The sequence below is a fragment of the Pseudorasbora parva genome, chromosome 21 (assembly GCF_024679245.1).
Source record: "Pseudorasbora parva isolate DD20220531a chromosome 21, ASM2467924v1, whole genome shotgun sequence".
Taxonomy (NCBI): Eukaryota; Metazoa; Chordata; class Actinopteri; order Cypriniformes; family Gobionidae; genus Pseudorasbora; species Pseudorasbora parva.
The window spans coordinates 6,661,853-6,675,493 of record NC_090192.1 but is presented as its reverse complement, the minus strand read 5'-3'; the positions used below and the strand labels follow the sequence as shown (position 1 = coordinate 6,675,493).

The 13,641-nt window shown below is 36.2% G+C and overlaps 1 protein-coding gene across 2 annotated transcripts in view; it reads left to right on the top strand.

Annotated features, from left to right (window-relative positions):
- The window catches only part of LOC137056155 (poly [ADP-ribose] polymerase tankyrase-2), a 31,091-nt gene that overhangs the window by 9,703 nt on the left and 7,747 nt on the right, over nucleotides 1–13,641 (top strand). Inside the window, exons 13-20 of one of the 2 annotated variants that reach the window (XM_067430143.1) lie at nucleotides 1,915–1,994; nucleotides 2,520–2,665; nucleotides 5,537–5,702; nucleotides 5,834–6,053; nucleotides 6,935–7,044; nucleotides 11,221–11,409; nucleotides 12,632–12,878; nucleotides 12,953–13,035. In XM_067430143.1, the coding sequence (XP_067286244.1) occupies nucleotides 1,915–1,994; nucleotides 2,520–2,665; nucleotides 5,537–5,702; nucleotides 5,834–6,053; nucleotides 6,935–7,044; nucleotides 11,221–11,409; nucleotides 12,632–12,878; nucleotides 12,953–13,035 (1,241 nt within the window). The remainder of the gene's footprint in view (nucleotides 1–1,914; nucleotides 1,995–2,519; nucleotides 2,666–5,536; nucleotides 5,703–5,833; nucleotides 6,054–6,934; nucleotides 7,045–11,220; nucleotides 11,410–12,631; nucleotides 12,879–12,952; nucleotides 13,036–13,641) is intronic. The other variant, XM_067430144.1, reaches the window with a different exon arrangement.

Genomic DNA, 13,641 nt, shown 5'->3' with positions numbered 1-13,641 from the left:
AACTAACCCTCTAATGCACACTTGACGTTTAACGCCATAGAAACGACCTCAAATTAACTATAAAACGAGAAAAAGATTATGTCTGAAAGCTACAACTTTTTATTTTTATTGGTTAAAATGATTGGAAAATATTTTTCATTTTTCCATGGGTGCTGAAGTTTGTCAGTGTCTGCTGGGGCAGTGTGAACATGACAGTTATTTTTCATAAAATTCTAAATCTAACGACCAACTTGTTTGTTGGCGTTTGTCAGTGCAGTATGAATCGGCCTTAAGCATTATTGCAAAATATTTAATTGTAGCTAAATACCATGAACAAAAATCAACAGGATAAAGAACACTTACACAAGGAACTTTTGTCTAAGGTTTAAAAATACCATAGCAAAAACAACTCGTCTGTCTTCAAGAGACTGGTATTCCAACAAAAATGATGTAGGATGCAGACGTATGATGGATAGATGCACTTTTATGGACTTCAAAACAGCCATTCACTGTCCTAATAAAGCTTGGAAGAGTCAAGACATTTATTAATATAACATAGATTGTATTTGTCTGAAAGATGAATGGTACATATTCCTTAGGTGAGTTGAGGGTGAGTAAACCATTGTAATTTTCATTGGGTGAACTATCCCTTTAAGACATAACCGACTGTTTTTTGGCATATTTTTGCGTGTTTTTGTCTGTTCACATGCAAAAAGACATGGAAGGAACTCAGTATCGCGCCCTATACAGAATGATGGCGTTTTGGATGTGTGTGCAGCACAGAAAACACAGTGCAGGTGTTCTTGCTCTTGAATGGTTTAAAGTGATATTAAAATGCACACAAAGGAATCAATCAGAGTAATCAAATTATTATTGTTTTTTAACAAGTATCCGATTTCAGAATTGGAATCGATTCCTAATTATACATTAGTTGCATGGAAAAGATCAGCATGAATTTCTGTTTTGTTTACATTGGTATAAAGTCATAAATGATTGGAGTGAGAAAGATAAAATATACTTTTTTTGTGTGAACTAATCCTTTAAAGTGCCCCATTATGCTTTTTTCAGATGTTATCTTTCATCTAGTGTGTTATATTGCTGTTTTTGAAGTTAAAATGTCTGCAGAGATTCAAAGATCAAAGTGAACGATAAATAGAGTCAATGTCTCCCAAAAGAACACTCTGAAATGAGTCATCAGTAATTCCAGTCGTTCTTCCTGCACAAACCAGCTAGATTTGTAACAAATTTGTATACTTTGCATAACGCCAGCCTATGTTCTTCATCATTGGCTGTCTGCTTTGAGACCCAGAGGAAGGCTCTCAAGCCGAAACATTCGTACTCTCCACCGCAGCTGTTGTTGGATTTCTATCTGTTTCTTGGCTGCCCGTGAACAGCGTCTTCTTTGATCCGCCCTCAAACACTGTACTTGTAGCTGAGACTGGAAGAGTTTGGTTTGTGTTGTCAACATTTTGAGAAATTGCTGTTTTCTGCTCTGTGAAAGCAAGTAATCTCAGCTACTTTTTACAATGTTTCCTTATCGGACTCTGGCTCAAAATTATACAGTAAAACTGATGCTATTTTTACGGTTCATATCACTGTTTATACAACTACTGAGGAAGCCTCCAGAGCTGAAATTCAGACTGTAAGCGGCAGACCACTCACAACAGACTGGTCTATCTGACCAATCAGAGCAGAGTAGTTTCTGGGAAAGGAGGCAATTAGAGACACTGAGAAAAGAGGTTATACTGCAGTGTATAGTATGAGAAAATTAAGTGTTTTTTGAGGTTAAAAATATGTTACCTATTATATAAGACCTCAAAAAACAAAAAATAGGAAACTTTAAAATGGCATAATCTGGACACTGTAAAATAAAAAAAGCATTTTTATTTTTTTAACCTTGTTTGTTATAGAGATTTATTTATTTTTTATTCCTAGAGGGAGCATTTACAGGCAACTCGGATTCAGACAGGCAACTGTTAGAAGCCTCCAAATCAGGAGATCTGGAAGTGGTGAAGGTGAGGACTAAATAAACCAAACAGTGTGAAATGACACACACACACACACACACACACACACACACACACACACACACACACACACACACACATGTTGGTCTATGTGGTTTACAGGGACTCTCCATAGGCGTAATGGTTTTTATACCGTACAAACCGTATTTTCTATCCCCTTACACTGCCCCTGCCCCTAAACCTACCCATCACAGGAAACATTCTGCATTTTTACTTTCTCAAAAAAAACATAATTTAGTATGTTTTTACGGCCATTTGAATTATGAGGACATTTGATATGTCCTCATAAACCACATTTATAGTGTAATACCAGTGTAATACCCATGTAGTTATACAAATTTGTGTCCTCATAAACCACATAAACAGGCTCACACATACACACACACACACATACACACACACATACTCACACATACTCACACACCCCATACAGTTGTGAAATCATTATGAAGTTGATCATAGCAGATTCCCATGTTAGGACTGACATATTGTGTTTTTGCCATCCCCATGTAGAAGCTCTGTACTCTTCAGAACGTGAACTGTAGAGACGTTGAGGGAAGGCAGTCCACACCCCTGCACTTTGCGGCGGGGTACAACCGTGTAGCTGTGGTGGAATATCTGCTGCAGCACGGGGCCGATGTGCACGCTAAAGACAAGGGGTGAGATGTCAAAAGATCTAAATGTGGAGTCAACAGAACAGAGAATTTCAAGCATTTATAGATTGAACTCTGCAGCACCACAGCAAAATAAATGATATTTTGATAGCATTCACTAGACTAGAGCTTTCAGTCGGAAATTAATCGAATGTGAAGAGTCTTTTTAACTAGGAAATAATACAAAAACAATAAATAGACGTCTACTATTCCACTTGCAGCATTTACATGAACAAATGATTCTTGATTTGTTCATTTTTTAAAAAGACCTATTATGCTTTCATGTTCATCTTTCTTTAGTGTGTAATGTTTAGCATGAAAAAGGTCTGCAAAGTTACAAAGCACAAAGAGAGTTATTCTCTATGTACTGTAAGTGCACACTGTTTTTGAACTCCCTGAAGTACTGCAATTGAATTGCAAATTGCAAAGGGAAGTCCTGGTTGAGTTACATTAGGAGGGCGTTCTCGCCATCTCCAAGAGACTGAGACAGATTTTTCCACCCTGGTTAGTGTAAGTGGCGTGACATTTCCAAAACATTCCATTCTTGAAGCGATCACAACACACTAATCCAGCTAACCAATCAGAGCACATTGTACTTTTCGGAATGAGGGCTTCTTAGAGACAGGAACTAAACAGAGCAGGAAAAACATTCCAGCAGGAAAACCTATTCTAGTAGACCCCAAAAACAAACAAACTCAAGACTTTGATTCATTTAAGGAGGACTTATTATGTAGCCTAGAAATCTAGACACACCCTAGATGCAGCAAATTTAATCTCCCGCGAGTATTGTCTAGCAACTCTCAATACACTTCTGAGCTGTAAAAACCAAACTCTGGTCAGGCCAATCACATTGTGTATAGAGTCGGTGGGCGGGGCTTAACATAATGACGGCAAAGTTGCGCTTGTGTGCTTCTAGTAAACACAAAAGCTGGAGGACTAAGGCTTTGGCCTTAGTTCACCCAAAAATGAAATTGATGTCATTAATGACTCACCCTAATGTCAAGAGATTCTAGAGATTCCAATCAACCAACTGATGTCTCATATGGACTACTGTGATGATGTTTTTATTAGCTTTCTGGACATGGACAGTAAAGTGTGCATTGACTGCAAATGCTCTGGGACTAAAATATAAAATATCTTAAACTGTGTTCTGAAGATGAACGGAGGTCTTACGGGTGTGGAACGACATTAGGGTGAGTCATTAATGACATCAATTTCATTTTTGGGTGAACTAACCCTTTAAGCTTTTCTCTGAGAAAAGAACAAAGAACGGCAGTGAAGTCATTCTTAAGAAGGGAAGATGTGTTCAGAGTTTTGCCGACCGGATACGGCGAAAGTTAAATCTGTCCACTAGCTCTGCTTCACGTTGCTCTGGTTGGTTGTAGCGCTATCCTATCGCGTGCAGAGGGAGTTTGAAAGACAACCGTTTATCCCGCCCCTCGGATTGAGCTGTCAATGGTGAGTTTCCAGACCAAACATCTTGATGTGGGTCTGGCTTGTCAGGCTACTTATTATGCCCTTTTTCAGTCAAAAGGACTCAAGATAATGAATCAGCAGGTCGAATTAACGACTCACTTTTTATGAAAACTTGTTAAAGATCAGGTCAAATCAAGCTCTTTGTTGTCATTATTATACAGATTGTTTGTGTACTCTGAAATGTTGCAGCATTAATATAATAATTTTAAAAAATGCATAATACAAAATAAATCAAATTTAAAGAGACAAGAAAGGTTTTAAAATTGGAATGTACGTTTTTTCCTGATTAAACAAAATATAAAATATATGTAAAAATAAACTGACAATAAACAAATAAGTAAATAAATAAATAAAATGCAGTTATATTAAATATTAAAATAAGCTGTTTAATAATAAAACATGAAAATATATTCAATCAGACAAAAAGTCTTTAAGAAATGCTTGAATTCTAAAAGAAACACAAGTCCAACAAATGACACATTTTATTTGGCCCCTTTTCACAGACCGTGATGATGCGTTTCCACATTCATCATCATCACTAATCTACTGAAATCTAGTAATGTTTTTCAAATGTTAATTTAAAAAAATATATGTATGGGATATTTAGCCGGTTGTTATCGCAGAATAAACATGATTCCACTTACTACATGGCTCTTGGCACATAAGTAAATAATTAGACATGAAATATTGACTTGAGTTGAAATTTTACAAGGTCTTTAACCTCAAAGCATCTGCGGAGAAAGCACTTACTAGCAAGTGGCAAGTTCAAACTAGAGAGACATTTAAGGGATACAGTACAGTCATACCATTTCGCCACCACAAAAATATTTATGAGGATAAGAGATATTGATTTGAGATTAAACTGTTTTAAAATCTTTCCTGTTTGTTATCTTTTAATCCATTAAAGTGTAATCGTTGGAAAATGCAGCAGCTGTGTTTGAATGAAACAAGAGCAAGAGCGTACACAAAATATTGATTTGAGTTTTTAATATTTTATTAGCTCACCAAAACGCAAACTTTCCACAAGGAAAAAACGTTCCTAGCAGTTACACGGATAAGCCTGTGCTATTAGTTTTTACCAGGAATAACTATAACTTTAAATACATGAAAATGTTTTAAAGGGTTAGTTCACCCAAAAATGAAAATGAGCCCATGATTTAATTAGCCACCCTCAAGTCATCCTAGATGTATATGACATTCTTGTGCGTTATTTGACAGACAGATGCATTTTTATGGACTTAGCCAGTACTTTTTTAATATAAACTCTGCTTATATTCGTCTGAAAGAAGAATGTCATACACACCTAGGATGACTTGAGGGTGAGTAAATCATGGGCTAATTTTCATTTTTGGGTGAACTATCCCTTTAAGTAAGATTGTGTCTCTGTTTTGTGCTACATAGTGGCCTGGTCCCCTTGCACAACGCCTGTTCCTATGGGCATTACGAGGTCGCTGAGCTCCTCGTCATTCATGGTGCTGTGGTTAACGTGGCCGACCTGTGGAAGTTCACCCCACTGCATGAGGCGGCCGCCAAGGGCAAATACGAGATCTGCAAACTGCTGCTTCAGGTATTGAAGAGCTCAGATTGAAATCATTTGCTTATCCTTTGTATTAAAATAATTTCTATTATCAATTGCAGCAAAGTTATGAAGGAAGCACTGTCTTTACTACAGTATAACAAAGTAATTCCTTGACACAGCATGGTGCTGACCCGACCAAAAAGAATCGTGATGGAAACACCCCTCTGGACTTGGTGAAGGATGAAGATACAGACATTCAGGATCTGCTGAGGGGGGACGCAGCACTGCTGGATGCCGCTAAGAAAGGCTGCTTATCTCGCGTTAAAAAGCTCTGCACTCCAGAAAACGTGAACTGTCGAGACACACAGGGACGTCACTCCACCCCGCTGCACCTCGCAGGTAGGTCTGGATCAAAGTGGGATGCTTTCAAATAATACCTTACATAAGTTTCACTCTTGACATGAATGTTTGACTAATAAGGGTTTTTAATGGCAGATGATAGAGATATCTTAGCGGGCAGGGTGGCACATATGTACATACAATACAAGTTATCTGTTAAAAAACGGATACTAAAATACAGATTTATACGTGAATAAATAAAACATAAATAATAATAAGGAAAGTAAACAGTCCGCACAGACTTACTAGATCACAGAGTGTACTGACGATTGCATTTTCTCAAATTAAAACACTAATTATGCATTCAGCACATTACAGCCAATAAGGAACAGGCGTGTTGTTAGCATGTTGCTATTTTAAGAAACTGAAAACGACTGCACCATTGACCAACAAAAACCTGGTCTCGAGTCAATAGCGCAGTATTTTTTGTGTTATTTAATAATGCATTAATAATATGAGCTACCGCAGTTGCACAACGCACGTTCACTCTGCTTATTACACACACAGTGGCGCGCAGCAGCACGCAAACATTTTTAAATATTGAAAATAAAAGAGTTCCTCTCTGGATCTTTCCTCCTCTTTCAATCTTTCCACTCGCAAATCCCGCCATGTAAATGGCGAATCCGCCATGGTGTAAGCGCAACTGGAGTTTTAAAGGGAATGGGAGATGAGACTCTGATTGGGTTATTGCACATAACGCCCAAAACACGCCCATGACTCATTAAGAGATTAGGTACAAATTTTGTGCAAATAGGCATTAAAAAATGTACTTGGTCTATGAAGTGATGTTTTCAGGTGCTAATACTGCACAACTCTACAAAAACATGCTCCAATGAATTAATAAAAATGTAATAAAAAATTGTGTTTATTTGTATGATTAGCTGGCTATAATAACCTGGAGGTGGCTGAATATCTGCTGCAACACGGGGCAGAGGTGAACTCTCAGGATAAAGGTGGTCTCATTCCCCTACACAACGCTGCATCTTACGGGGTGAGTTAACAGGATCAGCTACACACAGTACACACAACAACCCTTAAGGTTACAATATATAACATTAGTTAATGCCTACAGTATTTTTTCATCTTTGTTAAAATTAATTATTAAAAATACAACTGATTACTGTTAGTCATGTCAGCTCTGGTCCAATATTAACAGATAAAACTTTTGATTTTAATAATGTATTATTAAATGTTGAAATTACATTGAATAACATTAACTGTGAGTCTGAGATTAAGTATTTTTCATTGCCGGTTCATGTTAATTAGTATACTTAACTAATATTAATTAGTTTCATTTTTGCTTTTGAAAACTTTGGTTTATTTTAAAGTCATGACCAAAATATCATATTTGATGCAAATGTTGCATTTCTTTCATAGTTTGTGTTGTGATTCCAATAATCTTTTTTATTTTTATAAATAAATAATTTATGTAATTATTCATTTAAAATAAGCAAAATTGGCCATTATTAATGTATTTTCTATAACAGTTCTACTCTGCTTCGTTGGCCTGATTGAGATCTGACTGTGTATATATACAATACAGGCCAAAAGTTTGGACACATTACTATTTGTAATGTTTTTGAAAGAAGTTTCTTCTGCTCAAGCCTGCATTTATTTGATCAAAAATACAGAAAATTGTTTTAATATTGTGATATATTATTACAATTTAAAATATTTGGTTTTCAATTTATTATACTTTAAATTATCATTTATTTCTGTGATGCAAAACTAAATTTTCAGGATCGTTACTCCAGTCTTCAGTGTCACATGATCCTTCAGAAATCATTCTAATATTCTGATTTATTATATGAGTGTTGGAAACAGTTCTGCTACCTCATATATTTGATGAATAAAAGGTTCAAAAGAACTTAATTTATTCAAAATAAAAACATTTTTTCAAATAATATAAATCTCCTTTACTAAATTTTTTTATCAATTTAACACATCCTTGCTGAATAAAATTATTGATTTATTTCAAAAAAAGAAAGAAGAAATTTCTGAAAACCCCAAATTACTGACCAGTAGTGTATATTGTTGTTACAAAAGATTTCTATTTTTAAAACATTTGCTTCTTTTTTTTCTTCTTTTTTTTATTCATCAAAATATTATAAAAAAGTATCACAGGTTATGAAAAAATATTAAGCAGCAGAACTGTTTCCAACTTTGAAAATATCATCATATCAGAATGATTTCTGAAGGATCATGTGACACTGAATTATACTGAAAATTCAGCTTTGATCACAGCAATAAATGATCTTTAAAGTATAATAAATTGAAAACTAATTATTTAAAATTGTAATAATATATCACAATATTACATTTTTCTGTAGTTTTGATCAAATAAATGCAGGTGAGCAGAAGAAACTTCTTTCAAAAACATTACAAATAGTAATGTGTCCAAACTTTTGGCCTGTACTATATGTGTGTGTGTGTGTGTGTGTATATATATATATATATATATATATATATATATATATATATATATATATATATATATATATATATATATATATATATATATATATATATATAATATATATTTGTTGTTTGTATTCCAACATTTATCGTATTTGTTTGCTTGGTCAGAGTATTCAAGGGTTTTGATTATTTGCTGTTTTAGGCTGTAAGGACTTACAAAAAACTGAAATAATTTGCCGTAGCCCTGTGGAATAGACCTGGAATTACTTCATATCTGTGCATTTGCTGGAAAATAATTTTACAGTTTGGAACGTCAACCAATCAGAATTATTCAACAGCCCTCTAGTAGTAATGTTGTATAATGCTTTATATGTACATGATTTTATCTAATAATCTATTATTTAGTATATTAATAATATATATAATATTGCTTAATTATTGTTATAGTTTTTTTATTCAGGATTGTATATAGGCCTTTTCTGATATGTTATTTATTCTAAGTTTCTGTTCTTTACTGGCATGAAGAAAAACATTCAACACGCCCCTTTGGTTTATGAAAGTGTTTTTACCACATCCAACTTTGGGTTTTTTGTTTATTTGGGAATACAAATTTGTTTACACGTTTCTCCTTTTGTTAAATAGAGTGCTGCAGGGATGACATATTTCTGTAGGCCAAAATGCGGAAACAAGTTAGCAGTTTAGCACGTCTGGTTCCATCGTCCCAAAGTCAATGAGTATTTTGACTGGGTTTTTGGTTAAAGGGATAGTTCACTTTAAAAAGAAAATTCTGTCATCCTCATCCTCAAGTTGTTTCAAACCTGTATGAGTTTCTTTTTTCCCCCCAGCTGAACACAAGGGAAGAATGAAATATGAAAATTATATTTTGAAGAATGTCAGTAATCAAACAGTTAACTGGAGCCATTGACCTCCATAGTATTTTTTTGCTACTACGGAAGTTAATGGCTCCAGTTAACTGTTTGGTTACTGACATTTTTCAAAATATCTTCCCTTGTGTTCAGCTGAAGAAAGAAATTCATACAGGTTTAAAACAACTGGAGGGTGAGTAAAGGATGACAAAATTTTCATTTTAAAGTGAACTATCCCTTTAATGGCTGAATTAAGGTCTGTGGTGAACACAAGCTCACTCATAACTTTTAAAGCTTTTACGTGTCTTGAAAAAGGCAGTTGCTAACAAGTGGCAAAATTGGGCTATAAAGGTTGTCAGGGACATTAAACTTAGACAAACTTAGCCCAGCTCACAACATTTGAAGTCAGGAAGTTCGGTCAGGACTTGATCCGTTGTGGAACAACTATATGCTCGAACCAGTACTGTTCGGACCAATCAAACACGGCGGGCTTTATACGATGATGGACAGATGATGAACAGTAACGTAATCATCCACGAGCACTTGGGTTGAATTTGTTTTCTAAACGGAACTTGTTTCGGATATTCATTCACCTTTACTATTTCTCTCAAAAATGATGATCGTGTTAGTAAGTACTCTGTGTAGCCTAAATTATTTTTACAACACCGGCAAAGATTTTTTTATACCGTACTCATCTTCCTCTTGTACTTCTTCCAGCGTGTGTGCAGTTCTGTTAACTATGTGTCGCTCATCACTTACTCCGTTGCTCTGATTGGTTGTAGGTCTATCCAATTGAGTGCAGAGGCATTTTCTTTCCTGGTTCAGTTAAAACGCCCCATAACCACAGCCCAATGGAGCAGTATCAGACTCATATTCTGACTAGAATCTGAGTATGACGACGTCAGGCTAAAACTCATCTACTCACTAGTCAATTTCACCTCATCTTTGTGTTTATAATCATGCTCTTGCAAACTATTCTAAATCACACTTTCAGGAAAATAAGACTGAAAAGGTTTAAAAAGCTTAATAGTGGGGACATTGAAGTCGAGCAACTGTGTTGTAGTTCACTTATGACCTATGGTTAGCTTTACATTTCTGGCGTTGTATTTAAGCTTCAAAATTTGTATGTGAAAATTATCTTGATGAACAAAACATGGAACTATCATAAACTTTTGTTAATCACAGAGCTTATTTTTTTGCAATAGTTCACAAGACAAAGGGAAAATCCTACTGGGTTTTTTGTCGAGGGAACCAGTGTGATACTAACTTCCAGGCTGGCTTTCAAAAATGTCATCACTGCCGCATTCTGTCGTAAAGGTCTGAGAGTCATTCTCGATTTGTTTTCTTTTAAAAAATCCCTTTCTCAACCGTTTCCTAGGTATCTGCAATCTTATAAACATTTCTTAAATGAATTTCTCTCTCATTTTCACCATTATGTCTTCCCAAGCCTGTTTGACTTTATTTCCTCCATGGAACACAGACAGGTACTTTGGTTCCAAAAATCATTCCAAAAATGACAAAAAAAGCACCATAAAAGTAATCCATAAGATTACGATATATATTCCAGGTCATACAATAGCTATGTGTGATTGTAAATCTTCTACTCTGCCTCAGCTCTCATATCTCATTTGTGCTTCAGTATTTTCAAATTCGGCACCACAAGACGTTCATACAGGTTTGGAACGAGTTTTCTTCAGGTTTTATTTTAGTTGTGCAGGTATTGTGTTCATCTCCTCAAGTTTCATAATAGCCTGTTGGGGAATGGAACAAGGTTTGGTGGCCGTTTCGCAGCCATGCAAAGTCATATTCATGCAGCGACTTTCGTCAGGAAGTGAAAGAGACACCAACCCGAGAGCACGACTGCTCCATGTGTTTCATTGCAGCATGTGGATGTGGCCGCTTTGCTCATCAAGTACAGCGCATGCGTCAATGCCACAGATAAGTGGGCGTTCACCCCTTTGCACGAGGCGGCGCAGAAAGGCAGGACCCAGTTGTGCGCGTTGCTTCTAGCCCACGGGGCCGACCCCACGCTCCGCAACCAGGAAGGCCAGTCTCCGCTGGACCTCGTGACGGTATTCACTCACTCTTTGTGTGTGCTTATTGGACGAGCCACATCGGGGAAAGAAGGTCTTTCTCCATGTCCCCATCCGCTTATCTACCGTTCTGTTAATTTTCTTCACCTCTGATACAGTTAAGCCTTCTCAAGCCAAACTTCTTTTAATCATGCCACTGAGAATTATCTCTTAGTTTATTATGCCATAGATATTTCTATTTTATATGGCTGGTAATTTATGTTAATTCAGTGCTTGATGAGGCTTACTGATCATTCCATACAACATTGCCTGAAAATACTCCACATTTGCACAAGTGGTCTGGAGTGGGGAAATATGCCTGTCTGATGCCTGGAGGAAGATATTTAAAGGGATATATCAAGCAAAAATGGAAATTCTGTCATCATTAATGCACCCTCATGGCATTCCAATCCTTTTTTCTGTTTTGAAATGCCTGAACATTCTTTAAACAAAGGCAACAACTAACAATTTCCAATAATTGTTAATTTTTTAATAATTTTCAATTATATATAATAATTAATCTAATGACCCGTCATTATAGTTTTTGTAGTAGTTTAAGTTTAGGTATTGGGTAGTATTAAGGGATGTAGAAAGGCATTAATATGTGCTTTATAAATATTAAAAAACAGCCACTATACTATTAATATGTATGCTCATAAGCAACTAGTTGATAGTAAGAATTTGACCCTAAAATAAAGTGTTACCATTTAATTGCTATTCTTCAGATATAACACTCAAATAGTTCAATCTTTCTCTTTGTGGTATACAAATTATTTCTCTCATGGTAGGGAGTAAGTTCTGAAATGTACAAATTGTGATATGAATATCACAAGAAAATAATTAAACAAAAGTAAAAGGTATAAAAATAAAATCTAATTCGAAATATTACCAAAACTATAGTAGTATATTAATGACACTAAAATAACACTGAGGTGAGTAAATTATGACAAGATCTTCATTTTTGTGGAAACTATCCCTTTAAATAAGGATGCATGCCAACAGCTTGCTTATTTGTAATGAGCGTTTTCACTGGTCTTATATACAAATTCTTTCTTATTTCCATTTTTGTTCCTGAACTCACAGTCTACATGCTTGAAATCTGACTGACGCTCACATAAGTTTGTGACTAAATGCGAGTCAGTTTGGGAGACCTGCAGTCTGCAGAAATTGGTTGTTACTAAATTGGTCGGCCTTTCTGAAGTTGTGCTGCCTCTCTCTGTAGGCGGACGACGTCCGAGCCCTCCTCACGGCAGCCATGCCCCCCTCAGCGCTGCCGGCGTGCTATAAGCCACAGGTTATCAGCGTCTCGACATCCGTGGGAGTCGTGCCGTCGACTCTCAGCTTGAGTCCCACACCGCACTCTTCAGACTCCAGTATGGACGGCCAGTCCGGGACCTTCCCCGAGATGACCACACTTCTGCCGCCTTCTGGAGCCGAAGGGGCCGTAGGCATAGATGTGAAAGAGGAGGGTGGGTTTATTTAAGTTTCTTGCTTGTAGAAAACATTCGGTTACTACTGAAACTGAAACCTGTTGGATTTTCAGGTCTAACTATGGAGTTAAGTATCAGCCAGTTCCTTCACAACCTGGGCTTGGAACATTTGCTGGGGATCTTTGACAGAGAGCAGGTAATTTCAGATAGATTTCTTTATTTTAATGTTTATTATAGTGCTGTAGTCAGGGCTGAACATAACTTTTTTGCTCACCAGCCACTGTGGCTAGTGTTTTTCCAAAGTTACAAACCACTCAACATTTTCAATGGCCACAATTTTGGCATTGATACCATGAGGAAAACTAGCATAAAGATATTTTAACATTATCTCATAATTTGGCAGTAGGTTTATTAGGCTGCTATCACTTTAAGACCTGACGCACGGATCCATTATACTATTACACATGGATTTTCTTTCTCAATTGTTAACGCTCATTTAAAACTTTGCTGAATGTGTTTGCATAAATACTCAAGACGGACATTTTGACATTATTCTGTGTGTATTTGACTGTTTAAGTGCAATAAGCAGCGAAAAAGAACTCAATTTATTACTGAGAGGCGGCTTTTTACTTTGGGTAAAATTATGTACAATGTTAAACAATCCCACACAAATTCAAGCATCGTAACACAAACCATATTCATCAGGAGCAAATGGAGTGAGTGGAGGCAGTATTGTGTCAACTTGCTTTTCAGAAAGATCATGAGAGGGCGAGAAAGTGCAGCTGGTGCTGAGCATTGGAAG